We start from the raw sequence: 19,437 nt of genomic DNA on the forward strand, positions 1-19,437 counted from the left end.
AGATTTATTTCAAGTGTGTTTATATTTTAGTATGGAGACAAAGGAGGTGATCAAAGTCTAGAGACATAGATGTGGAAAAAACAGAAATAGGGAGGAAATATCCAAAGGGGAGAAAATAAAAGAATATGAGAACCGGGGTATTAGTTTGTTCTCATGCTTCTATAAAGAAATACCTGAGACTGGGTAATTTATAAAGAAAAGAGGATTAATTGGTTCACAGTTCTGCATGACTGGGGAGGCCTCAGGAAACTTACAATCATGGAAGAAGGCACCTTTTCACAGGGTGGCAGGAGAGAGAATGAGTGCCGAGCAAAGGGAAAAAAGCCCATTATAAAACCATCAGATCTTGAAAGAACTCACTCACTATCATGAGAACAGCATGGGAGTAACCGCCCCCATGATTCAATTACCTACCACTGGGTCCCTCCCACCACACATAGGGATTATGGGAACTATAATTCAAGATGAGATTTGGGTGGGGACATAGTTAAACCATATCAACCAGTTTATGTGTAGAACAGAGAAATGAAGAGAGAGCTCATTAGAAGTCCTGTTGTTTCACTGAGTTCTTGTAAAGTTTCGTCAGGAAGTCATCCTTAGGAACATTATTGAGCTTTTGGCCAACATGAGATTAGGAGGCTTACATGGAATATTACAGGTTTACCATCCCAAGGAGAAAAGGAGAATATAGCATTCTCTCCTTGGAAACTCCTTGGAAAGCTAGTCACATATGTGGTCTTTTACTCTTGTTATCTGATTCAGAAATGCCATATTCAGCACTGCAATTTTGTGAGAGAATGTCCCCAGATTAATTCCTGGAGACATTTGATATAAGTTCCTGGCAATGACACAGCAGACAGAACTGTGAAGGAATGAAAAGGAAGAACTTTCCTTGCAGACTAAAAACACAGGAGAACCACAACTATTCTCAGGAAGTTGGTTCCTGGTTTCTCTTCTGCACAATCCCTACTCTATAACAATCCCCTTTGTGTGAGAGCACGTGTGTGTGTGTGTGTGTATGTGTGTGTGAGTGAGATGTCATTGGGTGAGTTCACCTACAGGCCCATGGTGTGCTACATTAAGAAAAGTTTGGCTACACAATGAGGGCAGGGCCATTGACATACTTTACTTAGGTCAAATGAACAGAAAATTAAAATCACAATTGCTCTAAAAGGATTCATTTAAATAAAAGTCATCCAAGAAATTTAAGGATAAGAAGTAAATCCTCTATTTTTCCCACTCTCGTCTCTCTGGGAAAGGAGTCATTAACTGCTCATTACAGGGTATCCCATAATCTCCTCATCAACCATAAGGGAGGTATTTGTCTCTGGGTACAATTTTGTCAGAGTTTTACTCAATATAATTTCATAATCACCCTTAAGACTCTTTGTTTCCTATGTGTGAAAACAGAATTGTATTCCAGGTGTTTTTACTGGGACATGTATTAAGTGTGACATATTTGTCACAGAATATAAAGTAATCAGGCGGAAAACAGCACTTTAACATCCTGCTATTGTTTCCTTAGTGAATCTAGACCATTAAGAAATGCTTTATTATCTAGCAGGTATTTTCTCTAAAAACTTACCTGCCCACAATATCGCTAAGGATTTGGAAGTGTCATAACATACAGTATGCATGTATGGAAACACATGCACTTTATTTCCATCCAACTATACCCACAGAACAAATGAATGAAATTTTAATAACTGTATTTGTGTATCTAGCCTAGGGAAGAGTGGTTAGCTGGGAACTAGGAAGGGTGCCAGGTACAGTAGGAGGTATGGGATATGAAGTAGATGGCAAGAGGAAGAAGTACCAGCTGGCAACAGCAAGGGAGGAGTAAGAAAAATGACACAATATAGACCTAATGCATCTGCAAGTGTATCCAAATAAGGTCATTTTATGTTGGGGCACAGACCTTCCAGACTTTCCAATCACTGAGCATTTTACTCTATTATAGTATTGTGGAATGAATGCTGGATGTAACGTGACTCTGAGCATCAAAAGATTACATTATTTTCAGTATATTTTACTGGAGATGTTAACAAAGTGAACAATACGTTTAAAATTATTTCAAAATTTAAAAAATAGTAAAACACTTTTGAAGCTTTTGTTACCTGGATGATACACGAAAATGGTCCCTTTAATTTCTTAACGAAGCTGTACAAGCAAAGCCTTTCAACAGATGTTACTCATCTACCCTATCATTCTCTCTACTGAATACCCTGGTTTCATTCATTGATTTATTCATGTGCATGTGTTAAAGATGACAGAAATGCGGTGGTCAACAAGACTATGTCTTGGCTTCCTGGTCCACTTTTCATTCCCCTGTGTATGACAGACGTAGTTCCATTTTGTTTACTATAGATCACTATTTCGGGAGCTCACTGAAGGAGAAATTATGTACTTGAGGTTTTCTGAAAACTAGTGGGACCCCAAACGATCATTAATTCACACTTTGTATTCTTTCCTGTTTGGAGCCTTAACAGAAGGTCCACGGTAAAAAAAAAAAAAAAAAAGGAGCTCTGCACTATCTAGCTAGAGGAGGAACAGGCAGTGAGGAGGGGGTGTGATTCCATGAGTGTTGTCCTGAACAAGGGAGAGAACTGCAGAAAGTTGGGCAGGACATGTGCCCAGGCCATGCAGGCAGAGTGTTACCATGACAGTGTCATGCTGTACTGTAATCATCTGTGTATGTTCCTGTCTTCCTAAACAGAGACGGCGTGCTCCAAATGCTGGGACAACATCTTGTCTATTTTTGAAACCATGGTTTTCGGATTCCAAAAGTGTGGAATCCAAAAAAACACTCTCCAAGCGTCTGTATCCAACAAGGAGAAATAGTAGCTCTGAAACAGTGGCAGTGACGGTTTAACAGCTTATCGCTCCCTGGATTTATCATTCAAGTCCTCCTCTCTGTTTCACAGTTGTGATCAGCAGTGAAATTCCATCCCAAAGGACCTCTGGCCTTATCTTGGGGTTGATCTGTTCACAAGAGCTGGGGAGTTTGTGTGTCTCCTTGCAGCCATTCTTTTTTTTTTTTTTTTTTTTGAGAGTGTCTCACTCTGTCATCCAGGCTGGAGTACAGTGGTGGCATCTCGGCTCACTGCAACCTCTGTCTCCCAGGTTCAAGCGATTCTCCTGCCTCAGCCTCCCAAGTAGGTGGGATTACAGGTGGCTGCCACCAGGCCTGGCTAGTTTTTGTATTGTTTAGTAGAGACAGGGTTTCACCATGTTGGCCAGGCTGATCTCAAACTCTTGACCTCAGGTGATCTGCCTGCCTCGGCCTTCCAAAGTGCTGGGATTACAGGTGTGAGCCACCAGGCCTGGCCCCTGCAGCCATTCTTTATGGGAGAGGACTCAGAAAGGAGAGAGCAAGGAGGTGAAGGCAGGTTTAGGATAGAAACTGGCTTTCAGCTATTCCTGATTTGGCCTAAAACTCTTTCCAGCCTCACATCCCTCCTACAGTCTGCTTACTATCTCTTGCATAAAGCTGAAATGTAATCAGTCTCTATGTTTCCATATTTCCATGTGGGGAATAAAACATATTCTCCTTCATCTCCCAGCAACTCATTGGTAAATACAGTAGGGCACTACACAACAGCTTTTCAGTCAACAATGGACTGCAGATACGTCAATGGGCCCATAAGATTATAATACCATGCTTTTACTATACCTTTTCTATGTTTAGATACATAAAGAGTTACCATTGTGTCACAATTACCTACAGTATTTAGTGCAGTAAAATGCTGTACAGGTTTGTAACCTAGGAGGAGTAGGCTACGCCAGCTAGCCTAAGTGTGTATGTAGTAGGCTGTACCATCTAGGTCTGTGTAAGTACACTCTCCAATGTTTGCACAACCTGGAAATCATCTAATGACATTTCTCAAAACATATTAAGTGACTCATGACTGTAGTTGGCACCTTCAAACTTCTAGACTTTCATATAGCAAAGGAACATCTAGATCCATGTTCACTTAATTTATTCTGGAAAAGGCAGCAATAACTGCTGCTGCTAGTAATAATAGCCATTAATATTTATTAACTACTTATACATTGTGTTAAGCGTATGGCATGCATAATCTCATTTCACATTCACAACAACAATAGGTTATTATTACCATTTTTTTTAAGATGAGGAAATAAAGCTTAGGATGAGAGGAGGTTATGCAGTGTGCCAAGCAAATGGTGAAGCTGGAAGAGAAGTCAAATTTGACTCCAGAGATGGTATTCTGAACCACTAATTATTAGCTAATCACTCTTAATATCTCGCACCATCCTAAATTAGTTTTAAATGACAGCACTTTTTTTTTGGTTTTGTAGATGTTAGTATCCAAAAGCAAAGACAAATTCTTTTCTCAACAGTTTACAAGAAACAAAGTAAAATAGTAACTTTGGACAGATTGTGGGAAACTAAAGGAAATTACTATAACACCTACTTGCAAAATCCGATCCCCTTCTCGAATCCGGCCGTCTTTGGCAGCAATGCTATTTGGGTCAACCTGTAATGAAGAGGACATACATCTTCAACTAGGTATGAAACATTCCTTCAAGAACTTAAAAATATGGCTTTAAAATATATTTTGAAAAAGCTGTTTCAAAATTCTCTGTTGATTTGTGACAGTATACGTCATATTTCTCTCCAACAAAACTCATTGATTCTAAAAATGTAAATGAGCTATTTTAGAATGAACATGAATAAAATTGTGAGGACTAGAGCAGAACTTAATCTGAAGACCAGTTTTCCACCATTCCTCTATTTATTCTTTCCTTTTTCCCTTCATTCTTTTTTTTTTTCACATTTATTCACTCATTTCTGTATCCCAACTGTCACACATGATCTTCAGTTGACGTGAGGTGATGGTAATGCTAGGACTCTCTGGACCCAGGAAATTTACTTTTTGTCTTAGCAAAGCTGATAGCTATAGTGTAAGTCTGTCCTTTTTTTTTTTCTTTTTTTTCTTTCTTTCTTTTTTTTTTTTTGAGACGGAGTCTCGCTCTGTCGCTCAGGCTGGAGTGCAGTGGCGCCATCTCCGCTCACTGCAAGCTCCGCCTCCCGGGTTCATGCCATTCTCCTGCCTCAGACTCCCGAGTAGCTGTGACTACAGATGCCTGCCACCACACCTGGCTAATTTTTTTTTTTTTTTTTTTTTTGTATTTTTAGGAGAGATGGGGTTTCACCGTGTTAGCCAGGATGGTCTCGATCCCCTGACCTTGTGATCCACCCGCCTTGGCCTCCCAAAGTGCGGGGATTACAGGCGTGAGCCACCGCGCCCGGCCCAAGACCATACTTATTAAAGAGAATTATGTCTCATGGGCACATTAATTTATATATAAAGACATTTACAACCTATATTGCTCAAGAAACACACACACACACACACACACACACGCACATCTGATCCATGCATTTAATTACTCAGTACTACTTTACATGTGGGGTAAAGTATATTAACTATAAACTATTTTAGAATGTATAGATATTTAAGGCTGTATTAGGAGCTTATCAGCATTTTAATGGGCTAAATTGAGTGATGACTTATAGTTCACTGGGGGTAATTTCATCTATCAGATTTCATGTGATGGCTTCAAACTTTATTTAGGCTTGTTGCATCAAAGCTTTTTTTTTAAGCAAACTGTTTCAAGTGTAGCATAAGGTTGATCCATCCTATCCATATGTTAGATATTACTTTCTTATTATGGGTGCCACCTAGTAATTGAGTCTTAAATCATCAATCAAGAATAAGTGACACTATAATTACATGTAAGAGGTAAAAGGAAAACATTCCTTCCAAGTACATATGTTCAGATCCTGTGGCTTCTTTCCCTTCCCTGAAAAGTGCAGCTCCAATTCTGACATATTTAAATAGTAAATAGAGACTTACTAGAAGGAAGTGAAGGGTGATTCATGAACTGTATCCCATTTAAAAACCACTCACAATCTAAAGCCTCATCTTTAGAACTGTAATCAAACTAATATTAAACTTCTACCTTCCTACCTCTGTACATATTACAAAAGATAATGCCACAGGTGTTTCCTTATACTTCCTCACCCTAATCAGAGGAATTATCCTAATTGCATATTTAAAAGAAGTACATAAGTTGAATATTATCTGGAGATTTTTCCATCGCAGAAGCCAGTCAGTAAATTTTTTGGCAGAGGGATAAAGAGTAATATTTTACACTTACACAGTTGTGTTGTTTTCTAAATACATTAATTACATTATCTCTTCCACATTCTAAGCAGGTCTATCAAAACAATAAGATAAGCACTGTTGTACTCACCTTCTAGTTGAGAAAGCTGAAGCTCAGTATATTAGGTAACGTTTTCAAGATTATGGCCAAGAAAACTCAGAACAGCATAGAGCAGCAATTAGTATCTAGTTTGTCTAACTTCTGCATTTATATATAAACATATGTACACATATGTTTTGCACATATAAGTATGTAATTTTTTATCATAAGCATATTTAATTTTAATTTATTTATATTTAGAGACAGGGTCTCATTCTGTCACTCATTGTGTCACTGCACTGGAGTGCAGTGGCACAATCATAGCTCACCGTAACATCGAATTACTGTGCTCAAGCAATCCTATTGCCAAAGCCTCCTGAGTAGTTAGGACTACCGGCATATGCCACCATGACTGACTAATTAATTTTTTTTTTTTTTTTTTTGTAGAGACAGGGTCAAACTCCTGGCCATAGGCAATCTTCCTGTCTCGGCTTCTCAAAGTGCAGGGTTTATAGGCATAAGCCACTGTGCCCAGCCTAAATTTTTAAAAACATTCCTTCCCACTTCACATAAAATAATGCTTTTTGCGAGTTTTAAAAAATCATCTCTTGTAATACAATTTGCTTCACAGTCTTTAAAAGGAATGAACACTAACAGTATCTCACATTTTAGACTCTCACTTGTGCATTGCTTCTTGGTCTTTGCCTAAGATCAAGTGTGGAATCTCACTTGCGGGGTTGAATAAAACAAACTAATAGATGCACTCATTGGGTATTCAAATGTATCAATGCCATCAGCAGAGTAAAAGATGTGATTATTGTGAGTAGTAATTTAAAACAATTAGCCAGTGCTACTGTTAGTAGAACTCATAAAAGACACAGTAGAATGGAAGGACAGATGTTTGAGGATCAAAAACTTTGCTGGACTTGCTGCATTCTTATGGGAATTTATTCAAATTTGGACAATGTTACCACTTTTGCACTTTTCCTTGCTGGGATTCTGGGGTGAAAGTGTTCACATTAAACAAGCTCATAATAATTACATTACTTGGGCAGAATAATTTACTTTCCTAATTGAAAGTGACACGTTTTGGAACATGGCCAATTCCAATTCTTCACATTCAAGCCTCTGAAGGAAGGGTTTTCTCATTGTGAGTCATTTCGCTCTGTTCTTCCTAGTCTCCCTCCTCGAATTTCCCCTCCATGGCGTTTCTTACCTCGCTGACATAAATGCCGGTGTCTTCTTCATCATCTGTTCGGTAACAGACTGTCAGGCCCAGCTTCTCTTGACTGCTAACACGACACAACTCGACCTCCTGAGAGAACAACACACACAGATGACATTTATGTCAGAGAGAAAATCTGCAGCAGAATGGAGAACTCACTGATATTCTTTGGGTCACTCTGGCAAGTATTAATAATTATTGCCCAACATTGGAAATTAACTTTTTTTTTTAACCAATATTATTCAAATGTTCTTTCAGCATGGATTTCTATGTAGGGAAGCCAGTGTTTTATATTTTTATTGTAAGTTTGGAGATACACAGTTGTTTGCATCAAGCTGTCAATGCAAAACTGCTTAAAAATTACACAATAATGTATAAATCAAATACATGTATACATGAATATACTGGAATCAATAAAATATTTGAGAATGTCAAAGTTAGTGGCAAAATGTTCATAAAAACATGAGGAGTTACTATTACATATTTTTATTTGTATTGTAAGAAAACAAGTTCAAATAATAAAAAAAAGATATACCAAGCCGTTTCCATCAATTCTGCTCTGAAGTTCTACACAATATGATAATAAGCGTTTTGTATAGGTCAGGCTAAGGTTTTCTATTAGTTTGTAGAAACTCTCATTCTTGGAAAGAAATGGGTTCATCCAGGCTGAAGGGAGAGACATCAAAAGCCATTTGGGGCAGAGGCAATGATTCAAAATGAAGCAGTAAATGAACAAGAAAATACATTTACTGAAACACATGGCTAAGGGCTTGAAATGTCAGTCCTCAGGTAATGTATATTGAATTCATTTCCTGATTTATGTTCAGTAAAATAATAATACATTTCAGTGTATTTCAGTTTTATATAATGAAATGGACTTGTACTACTTTCAGAAGCAGATGACTTCAGGATAAATTACATATTTCCAAGGATTAAAACACAAATTAGCACACTAATTATGGAGAATTTATTCCTATTGGATGTAGAATATAAGACCCATTAGTAAATAATTGGATGAAGAAGAACAATGTCTATTTAAATTAGAAGTGAAGTCTGGATCAATTTCTAGCACTCAGGCTCTGTGGGAGCTCTGAATTTGTCTGTCTTGCTTAATGCTCTTTCTCCAGTGCCTAGAACAGGATATTTCAGCGTGGGCACTCAGTAACAACTAGCTGAAGGGTGACTAATTTTATTTCAAAAATCTTTCCAGGTGCACACAGATTTTTGTAAAACCATAAGTAGGTAGTCTTTCCTCTTTGATTGGAAATAGAGGTGAGGTGTGTGTGTGTGTAAAGATTATGAAAGTTGATAAGAATAGAGTGCTAAGGTCTAAATGTTTGTGTTCCCTACAATTTGTGTTAGGGTTTCAACATATTTTACCTACCAAGGAGGTGGGGCCTTTGGTAGGTGATTACCAAAGGTAATCAACTTTGGTAGGTCGTAAGAGCTGCTGAGCCCTCATGAAAAAGATTAGTGCCCTTAGGAAGAGGCCCCAGAGAGCTATCTTGCCTCTTTCACCATGTAAGGACAGACACAGTGAGAAGGTGCCCTCTATGAGGAACAGGCCCTCACCAGACACTAAAACTCCTGGTGCCTTGAACTTCTACTTCCTAAACTCTAGAACTGTGATAAACTTGTTTCTGTTGTTTAGAAGCCACCCTGTTCATGGTATTTTGTTATAGCAGCCCAAATGTATAAAGACAAAAAGTATTCATTTAATTGTCTAAAATCTGAAATAGTTACCAGTACAAAATGAAGGAAAACTTACTTAACTTCAAACAAGAGAGTATTTCCCAGAACACTCTGTACATTTGAGTATATATCCTCCTTTTCAATTTTGTATTTGAATGAAGTCCTTGTCAGTGGATAATAACCTGTTTAAAAATGATGTGCTGTACATCATGGGTAAATCCTTAGCAAGGGGATTTGCTCTCATAAACTCCAGTGACCAATAATTTCACAGATAATAGCAAATAAAACTAAATTTAAATCCTCTATTCTGAGATAGGTACTGCAAATTAGTGAAATGCATGAAACTAAGAAGAATGCTGACTTTCTGACTGGTGGACAAAGATACTCTATATTATAGTGCTTAAAAAGGTTATAGTGTAGGCTGCACAGTAAAGAGAAAAGGTGAAACATCCTTTTTCCTAGATGTAGACTAGGAAACAGTGAAATGATTTGGCACCAGAAGCAAAAATGTACACACCAAGCAAAGTTCTTTTCAAAACTGGTAATAATTAATGCCTCCAGAGGGAAAGAATACTTGACTAAAACTGCAACATTAGGAAGGAATTATAGCAACAAAATAGCTTCAATTACAGCAACAAGGTATATAGTCAAGGAGTATCTCTTAGTGATTCCTAAGAGGCCAATAAGGAAACCTACACACTCCAAAACGAGCTGAGATTGGGACCTTTAAATCAACACAAATGAGGAGCTGTAGCCAAAGCTGAGATCCACCGACTTTCAATGCCCTAACAAAGCACGGAAGCAACTCTCAGTATTGTGAGAAGACATTTTCAGGGGGGGGACATTCTTTTTTGAACGTTTTCTCCACATTCTCAATGGTGTACTTTGACTTTGGTGTTTGCTTAGAACAACTGTTTGGCAATAAAATTGAGTGAATGTATTAAAACAAAAAGGGCACAATCTGCCTATAATTCTTCAACACCACAAATCAAAGCACTTACCCAAGTATCTCAGAGGAAAGGAGACTAAGGTCCTCAGGTCAAAGTAACTTTTCAATATTTTCCTTACCTTGGACCAAACCAAAACTGTGAAACAGGTCTCAAAGTTATCTCCATGGTCTTTGTTTCCAATATTCCCCTTTGTAAGACACTCAACACCCTCCTATTTCCTTTCAGCTGCTTGGAGTCCCTGAGGTATGAGTATTATAGATTTGCCATTTTGCTTGTCCCCTAACAAAACCTGGCATTCAGTGTGATTTTCCATTCTCTCACAGATAACTCTTGAGACATAAAAATAATTGATACATAAATATCTCTCAAAGGAATCATCATTAACAATTACTTAACATGTGACCCCATCAGGCTTTAGCGCATATTAATAAAGGCTGAAAATACAAAGCCTTAATGCAAGGGACTAAACCCTTGGCAGAAAGCCTTCAGGCACCATAAGAGACCCAAGTTAGATTTTCCTGGAACCCGCAAACCACCTCACACCAGTCCCAAGTGTGAAGTTGTATTTCTTGGTTGAGATTGTCTCAGATACTACATAGTTTATATTAAAACACAGAAACATACATTTTAGAATCAAAGTTCCCTTAATTCTATGTCAAAATAACTCATAAGCAGCTACCTGTAGACAATTTTGTTTGTAGGAGGCAAAGGTGGCTTTATAAAGACTTTGATTATCTGAAAGGAATTCTGCAGCACAGGTTTAATTAAGTATTCCCTTCACAGGACACACAAGCCTCTGACTTCTGAAGAAACAACCTCCTGGTAATAGAGAATGTTTTCCCTAACAACTTTCATACCTTTCCCTCTGTCACTTGGAAGCTGTTTGATGAAACACATAAAAGTGAAATGCTACCTCTGTACATTTTTCCATGGAGACAATTCATGAGTGTATACAAATCAAAGCCAAGCCTGCATGGATGGCAGCGCTAACCATCCATAAGTCATTTGTCACTAGAGTGAAAGAATCACTTCACACACCTGGTGAAACTACATTTATTTTGACTTAAATGTACTTCAAGACGTGCTATTCTGGGGACGCGTCTAAAGTCTCTTTAAAAAAAATCAAACTTCAGCATCTAATATTGTGAGAAATTGATTATATATAGGTTGAAGGTGGAGTAGAAGATTAGAGTTTGTTATTAAAGCTTGCTGTGAAACATCTTTCTAATCATAGAATGACACAAATGGGATTTTTACATACATTGGTTGTACTCCAGTGGTGTGAAATTTTTATATTTTTTTGTGATTGAGTCTAGGGAGAAATGAGAAACTTAGAAAAAAAATGCTTTCTAGATAGAACTCTCTCTTACTGGGGAAAGAAACAAGAGTTGACACTGCTTAAAAAGCATTGGCTTTTTAAGCAGCATTGTTCTCAAACTTTAGGCCCATGCATGCCATAAAGATTTTCCTCTTCGTAAGAAAATTCAAATGCAGTCAGCACTATTCAAGTCTGAGGAAGAGCTAGGGCTAGACACGCTAGCCATTTATATCAGTTGACAACAGGGGAATGTAGGGTCTTTTATGTCCATATCTTTATTTATTTTCCTGGTTTTCATTTATTAGACAATACATGCACTTTTGCTCAATCTGAGTGTTAATCATATATCATCTTACATTTTTTAATGTTGATTAGCAACTAGTGAAATATGCTTTGTTGTTCCAATAAAACACTTATTTCAAAAAATAAATCAAATGAGAAATATTAAAACTTTAATGCCCACAGCTAAGAGAAAGCTAGATAGTCTATTATAAAAATATTGCTTCAGTATCATTATCTCCTGCATAATGGAATCTGGGGATAATACTTAGTGAAAAATAAATCACGAAACTCCTGGAATATCAAATCCCTCTGACAAAACATTTCAGGTTTGCACCCTCCAACTCCAAATTATTCATAACAAGTTGCTGCAACTAATAATTAAATCACATTTCTGTAGAGACATAAGGGTAAAAGCTAAAGCTTATCGTCATGTCTTTTCTCTAACATCCTTAACCCCGCCTGTTTATTTGACTACTTCTTTTTCAAGGGTCTTCTGAAATATGGGCAGCTTTTAACCTCCAATTTCCCATTCTTAGAATCAGAGACATTCTGGATTCTTTGGGAAAGAAAGCAGTCACATTTCTCTAGGCCCAGGTTGGCTGCTTCTCACTGTGGGCTCTGAATCCCCTTAAAAAGTCATCAATGACCTATTTGGTGTAGATTTTATACGTTAACAAAGAAGGAAACATTATTTTTGCCTCTACTGTTAATGGGGGAGGAAATGAATTCATGATGCTGGCAAACAACAATCGATGTCAGGAAATCTGGACCAGGAATAGAAAAGAGAAACATAAATTGAAGTAAGTGAGAAGTGATTCATACATTTTGTTTTTATTTTATTTTTTAATTCTTTTTTTGAGACAGAGTCTCACTCTGTCGCCCAGGCTGGAATGCAGTGGTATGATCTCGGCTGACTGCAACCTCCACTCCCAGGTTCAAGCGAGTCTCCTGTCTCAGCCTCCTTAGTAGCTGGGATTACAGGTGCCTGCCACCACGCCTGGCTAATTTTTGTATTTTTAGTAGAGATGGGGTTTCACCATGTTGGCCAGGTTGGTCTCAAACTCCTGACCTCAAGTGATCTGCCAGCCTTGGCCTCCCAAAGTGCTGGGATTAGAGGCATAAGCCACCGTGCCTGGCCATGATCCATAAATTTTGTGTCATTACTTCTGCTGTGACAACTAGGGAACCAGGCAGACTGCATGGAAACCTTTCCTAGAATGGGCTTCCACCCAAAAGCAATCTGTCTAAAACAAAGAACAAAGCTATAGAAGGAAACCAGGAAGACACTTCTGTTTACATCAGGAAGGTTTTTTCCCCCTTCTCTATTTTGCTTGTTGTATCTTTTGAGGAAATTGCAATTACTTTGCTATTTGTTAGTGTCATGTGGTTTACCTTTGGAAGAATCCAGAATCCAAGGTTTTTCATAGTTGAATGTTGAGTTTTTAGCAGATATTAAAATGATCATTTATTAGGTTCCTAAAGGTATTGCTAACTATCCACGGCCATTTGTGATTTGATTTCCTGACTCACATGTCAGTTTTTGGGACATCTCCATCAAAATAGTTTAACATGCTATAAGCAATGTGTAGAAGAGGACATTCATAAAATGTCATTTTCATAGTTGCCTTATTTTAAAAATAGCAATGTTAAGCACTTCACTTCCTGGTCAGCTCAAATGCTCTTGCATTCCCACTCCAGCACTTTTGTTCTCTCGCTAGAGCTTGAACCTGTTGACCCTTCCCCTTCTCACTGTCAATAATTCCCTCAGGCTCACTCCTGTCTCCTGATGCAGCTTGAAATTCACAGTTAGACGTAGTATCTTTTTTTGGCTTTTAAAATAACCTTTATTTTTAAAAAGTTAATATGTGCATTACAGGAAACTGAAAAACACAAGAAGCAAAGAGCAAAGTCATTCACAATCACAAGCAGTTTATAGTTTGACATGTTCTTCTAGGTCCTGTGCATGTGTAGGCACAACATTCAGTTTTATGAGACTGAGATCGTACAGTATGTATCATGATTTTTCACACATCATGAATATTTACCAGTTCAAAATCCCAAAGCTATACGAGTATTTTGATAACCAAGAATACACTACACCAACTCAATCTGTTAAACAATAATCTAATCCTGCCTTTCTTGGGACAAAAATGGCAACATGACTCTAGATAAAAAGCATTGGCAGAGTTCTGAAATCCTCAACTACCCTATTCTCTTTGTCCACTGTATCATCCAGAAGAAGGTCAATTGTGGTTAAGACCAAGTATTCACCTCCCTGCTTCCCCAGCTAAGCAGTGACATGGTCCCAGAGGGGATGCACACCATGACGACCATAGTGACTGCTTTCCCTGTATGTTCATTACCACAATTTGCAAATGGGCAATCCATGCTGCCCGACAATTATACTCCACTTTCCTTGCCAAGTTGCTGTTTCACATGCTAAAGGAACTAGTGCCATAATTCCTCCTTTTTCAAATTTCCAACAAAAACCACCCACTCTTAGTTGATGACGTTATCTGATAGTTCACTGGATCCTAGTGGGTTATTATGACCTCAACTTTCTGCTCTCCCAGTCTGGTATCTCGTACCTCTTCTGTCTGCAGTTCTGCTACCGTGCCCTTCTCTCTCTTCATGCTTGGCTGGTCATCTTGTTCTAGACTTCATGGAGGAAAAAGAAACCATGGAATGGAAACCTCTGTGTCTTCCCTCCACTTGTCAATCCACATGCATTTGTACGTAGAAAGACTCTCTGGGCTGCCTTTCTATACAGCAAAAGAAAAATCCCCAATCCTACCAAAGTTGAGTGCCTCCATTCATGCTCTGTAAACCATTCCTTTATTATTTTTCAAGAATTTATCTCATGGAATTATTCCTTCTTATCCTGTATTACTTATTTCAGTATCCTCATTAGATCACTCTCATTGTCACACACACACACACACACACTCACGCACACATTAATATCATCAATATGGGCTGGGGCAGAGGGAAATCTTGTGGACATGGTAGTCAGTTCTAGGTTGGGGGCTACTGGAAGAATCCAGCAAATTTTGAAGAGATCATAAAATTAGTCTTGGTGTTTACCAAGGAGACCAAATTTCCAAACAGAGAAACATTGACCATGCAAAGGCACAGAGGTAGGAAACAGCATTTCATGTTAGAGGAACTTTACGTAGTTAATGTGTGCGAAGCTAAGAGTTTAAGATTGGGCTGGGTGAGGGGTCATGGTGAACACTAAAACTGCAGAGGTAGGCAAAGGCCAGATCACGGAAGGATGACTACACCCTATTAAATAATTTGGGTTCTTTGCAGAAAGTAAACGGGGCTATTATAAAAGAAATAAAACTATCATATTTGTAGTTTAGAAAGATGACTTCAGCACTAGCATAGTGGGTGAGTTGGAGGGATTAAGCGAATGTTACCAGTTCATGCAAGAGAAGCTAAGGGCTTGAATGCAAGCAGTGTCATTGTCCTATCGGTTCTTAAACACAGTTATCATTATTTCCATTTCATAGATGAAGAAAAGAAGCCACAGAGAGAACTTGGGCCCAAAGTCACACAGCAAGTCAAAAGTGGAGTTGGGATTCACATTCCACCTAAGGGACCTGGTCTGAATTCTAAACAGCACCTTCCTCTGATTTCATAGTATATTGCTCTTTCTCATTTTTCAGCTCTCAGCTTAATTGCCAGATGGTACCACTGTCCATCACTCTTCCTGAAATAGGGGTCCTGAAGTCCTCTATCAAAATTTCACTGATGTAGTAGCTTCTTGGCAATTATGAGCATTTATTTTTCTTTCTTTTTTTAATTAGAAAATTTGTATTTCATTAATATGTTTAGTTTTAAAATTACCTGTTTATTGTTCTCTAAGAAGGTCTTTATCTGTTAGGTCTGTTATTATATCCCACAGCATTAGATATGAAACAAAAAGAAATTTGTTTCTCTGATGATGGCACCTTGCCTTCTTTTACTTTGCATTTCTAGTACCAGCAGAGGACTGAGAGCTTATGAGAAGCCCCACATGCGTTTGTTGAATTAGTTAACTGCTAAAGCGAAGTTGGGTGTAGGGTGTAATTGCTTTTGCTATATTTGTACAGCAGCATAATTGTCTTAGATTAAGTAGAATACGTTCCGAAAGCTGTACAAACAATAGATGTGACCCAGTCTCTTATCTCTGCCAACAAGAAAAGTAATCAAAAAATGAACTGTAAAATTAAAACAAAATTATCTATGAAGTTACTCATTCTAAGAATTCCTCTAGCATGTTCAGTTTTTACTTATTCACTTTACTCACTGGACATTTTCCTAGCACCTGCTACATGCAATGGATTACACTTGGAAACTTATTCTGTACCAAACATTGCTCTAAATGATTTGTGAATAATGTTTCATTTAATTGTTAAGAATCTGATAGGATAATACAGTGCACAGTAGTTATCTCTGGTCCATCTAGCATTTATTCACGGTTTTTTTGGAAATATGACCCTAAATTTATTTTGCAGAATTACACCTTTTTCTTTCTAGTCCATGTGTTTGTTCAGGGCTGATTCCAGCTCCAGGGCTGGGCTTGTGATCTAGGGATTAGCTAATGAGTGCATTTTATTTAGTTCACTGGGTATAGTGATCATTTCAAAAATGAGGATTTAGTTCGAGCCCATCAAAATCAGGTTCATGACTTTTGTTGAAACTATTAGGAAAAGAACACTTGTCTTTTCTATTGTATTTGAACCACAAAAATGTAGATCAGGAGTAGCTCAAAGCTTTATCATGCCACAATATATAGACCCTGAGAATGGATTCAAAAAAGCGAATAAAAGCCAAAGATGGAGAAAGATTGAAATTTAGTGCCACTATTTGAGCCCCTGCAACAAGTTATATCTAAAACAATAAACCTTTGGAATTTTTAGCAAGGAGAGCCAATAAAACTCCTTTTTCCCTTAAGCATTTGTTTTGGGTCTTCTGTTTCTTGGACTGTAGTCCCAATTGCTTTTGGTAGGTATTATCTACAAATTTTATGTTATAAATGAGGAAATTCAGAGCCAGCATTAAGTAATTTATTTAAGGTCACTCAGCAACTACCATCAGAATCAGAAATTGAACACAGATCTCTCTCTCTCTCTCTCTCACACATACACACACTTTTTAATTCTGAAGATTGCTTTTTTAAGAGATGCATTCTTATAGTCCAATGGTCATTTAAGAGATCATTGTCTATAGACGGAGGCTTAAGCACATAAAGAATTCACTATAGTGCAATGGGATATGTGGTAAAAGATAGATGGGATGAATCAAGAGGCAAGATGAGCCACAAAAGGGGATGCTCCAGAGAGAAGCTACTGTTTACATGGAGGGTGAGAAGTTCAGTGTTGGCTACCATTAAGAGGGTTTAGGGATGTATTAAGAGAGGACACTAGAGAGGTGGATTAGGACTGATTTCTAACAGGTCTCATAACCAAAGTCCTGGGCAGAAAAGGGAGAGGGAGGGCAATATGCATAATCTGTGGCTTCCATCTTATATAAAACATAAGCAATTATAAAATTAGGATGATTGAGAGAAAGCAAGAACTTGATTTTCTGGTATTTAACCCAAGCAAAAGCATAAATTTCTTCTATTTTATCTGTAGTATTGATTAATTTTTTAGAAAAAAAAACATAATTATGATTTACTTCCTAGAATTATTTGGGAGGGAATTTTAGACATAATCTAACTTGCCTTCTATCTTTTCTAAATTGAAATGACTTACCCACATTCATCTGACAATTTAGTGGCAGAGCTGAGAGTAGAAACCAGGCCTCCTGACTTTCATTCAATTGCTCTTTTTATTGTTACCATGCTGATACTGTTCTTCAATCAAGTCATTCTGACCTGGAACTGAGGTCTGGGGGTTCATGGAAAGGTGTGTGTTGGGGGTGGCAGAGTCACTGAATGGGAGAGCGATGCTGAATGAAGCGTATTATCCAGATGAAATGTGTGGAGGCAGGAACAAGGTGGAGAGCTTTGTTTGTTGTGATGTCAACTGAATGAGGATGGAGAGCATAGAATTCTTAGGAAAGCAAGGCTTGAGTTGAAAAGATCTTTACTATTCTTTCAACCCTTAGTGTCTATAGCAAATTTTAAAAGAAGAAAGAGCAGACTTCACTTTTATAGAAGAGTACTGTCCATTCTCGGAGAGGCTCAAATCCCTATTGTAATGTCTATAGTGCTGCTTTCACCCGGCCCTGCGGTCTTTATTGCATCTCCACTCTCAGCATTTGTAAACTGTCTTTCCTTTGAATTACTGAAAATAGCTTTTCAAAAGAGAGTGTTAACAACCTTCTTTTGACATTAGCTATGTGCACTCTGCAAAGTAAGCAACCCATAAGGAAGGGGTGACCCTTTGTGCTGTGGTTGTCTCTGATTCGATGATTGTACTTCTTGGTTACATCTGTTATCATGCTCTTGAGTTGGCTATGTTTTCAGCAAAGGAAGTCAGCTAAAGAGATACCATCTACTGTTTGGGATACCGTTTTATAGTTTAAAAAGTCACTTTGAAGACATATTCACTTCAGAAAGGCAAAATACCTTTTGTCTAAATATAAGAGCAGATACAGATAATAGATAGCTACTTCGGGTGCCAGAAAGAGGATTGTCAGGGATAAAAGCAAAGTCTAAACATTCGCAAAATGATCCACAAGAGTGCCTTCAAGGGAATTTTTAAAAATAGGTCTAGAAGGGCCGGGCATGGTGGCTCAGGCCTGTAATCCCAGCACTTTGGGAGGCCGAGGCAGGCGGATCATGAGGTCAGGAGGTCGAGACCATCCTGGCTAACACGGTGAAACCCCGTCTCTACTAAAAATACAAAAAATTAGCCGGGCGTGGTGGTGGGTGCCTGTAGTCCCAGCTACTCGGGAGGCTGAGGCTGGAGAATGGTGTGAATCCAGGAGGTAGAGCTTGCAGTGAGCTGAGATTGAGCCACTGCACTCCACTCCAGCCTGGGCGACAGAGCAAGACTCCGTCTCAAAAAAAAAAAAAAAAAGGTCTAGTAGAAGTAATAAATATCAACTTTGGGTGACATACTATGGTGGTAAGGGTTATCATTGCCTTATCTAGTGGGAATCAATGTCGTTGGCAGCCAACATTTTGGAATCTTGTAAGCCCTGTTAAATATTTGGCGCAAGAGTTGGGACACTGCTTAGCCCTTGAGAGGTAGGATAGATGGGTAAGGACAAAGGAGGCAGAATTAAGAGTTGTAGGGCTGGCTGGGCATGGTGGCTCACACCTGTATCCCCAGCACGTTGGAAGGCCAAGGTGGGCGGATTATGAGGTCAGGAGATCAAGACCATCCTGGCTAGCATGGTGAAACCCTGTTGCTACTAAAAATACAAAAAGAAAAAATTAGCTGGGCATGGTGGTGGGTGCCTGTAGTCCCAGCTACTCGGGAGGCTGAGGCAGGAGAATGGCGTGAACCCAGGAGGCGGAGCTTGCGGTGAGCCAAGATCACACCACTGCACTCCAGGCTGGGTGACAGAGTGAGACTCCCTCTCAGAAACAACAACAACAACAACAACAACAACAACGAAAAAAAAGGGGCCTTGGGGCTGTAGGGCTGCAGTCCAAGAAAAAGGCAAGTAGGAAAGTTTATTTAGGTTTGCTAAGGCTGAAAGACTGCTCCAAAGCACACAGAGTTAATAGAGAGGCTATATTTACTGTAAAATTGAGCTAGAAATTAATGAAAGAAAAGAATCTGGGGCATGTTAAC

The 19,437-nt window shown here is 38.5% G+C and overlaps 1 protein-coding gene across 2 annotated transcripts in view; it reads right to left on the reverse strand.

Moving 5' to 3' along the window:
* PDZRN4 (PDZ domain containing ring finger 4) overlaps positions 1-19,437 on the reverse strand; it is a 386,476-nt gene that overhangs the window by 14,483 nt on the left and 352,556 nt on the right. For both annotated transcript variants that reach the window (XM_008951057.5, XM_034936022.2), the window contains 2 exons: positions 7,448-7,546; positions 4,437-4,499 (listed from right to left, as the gene is read on the reverse strand). In XM_008951057.5, coding sequence (XP_008949305.4) covers positions 4,437-4,499; positions 7,448-7,546 — 162 coding nt within the window. The remainder of the gene's footprint in view (positions 1-4,436; positions 4,500-7,447; positions 7,547-19,437) is intronic.

This window comes from Pan paniscus, chromosome 10 (genome assembly GCF_029289425.2).
Source record: "Pan paniscus chromosome 10, NHGRI_mPanPan1-v2.0_pri, whole genome shotgun sequence".
Classification (NCBI taxonomy): Eukaryota; Metazoa; Chordata; class Mammalia; order Primates; family Hominidae; genus Pan; species Pan paniscus.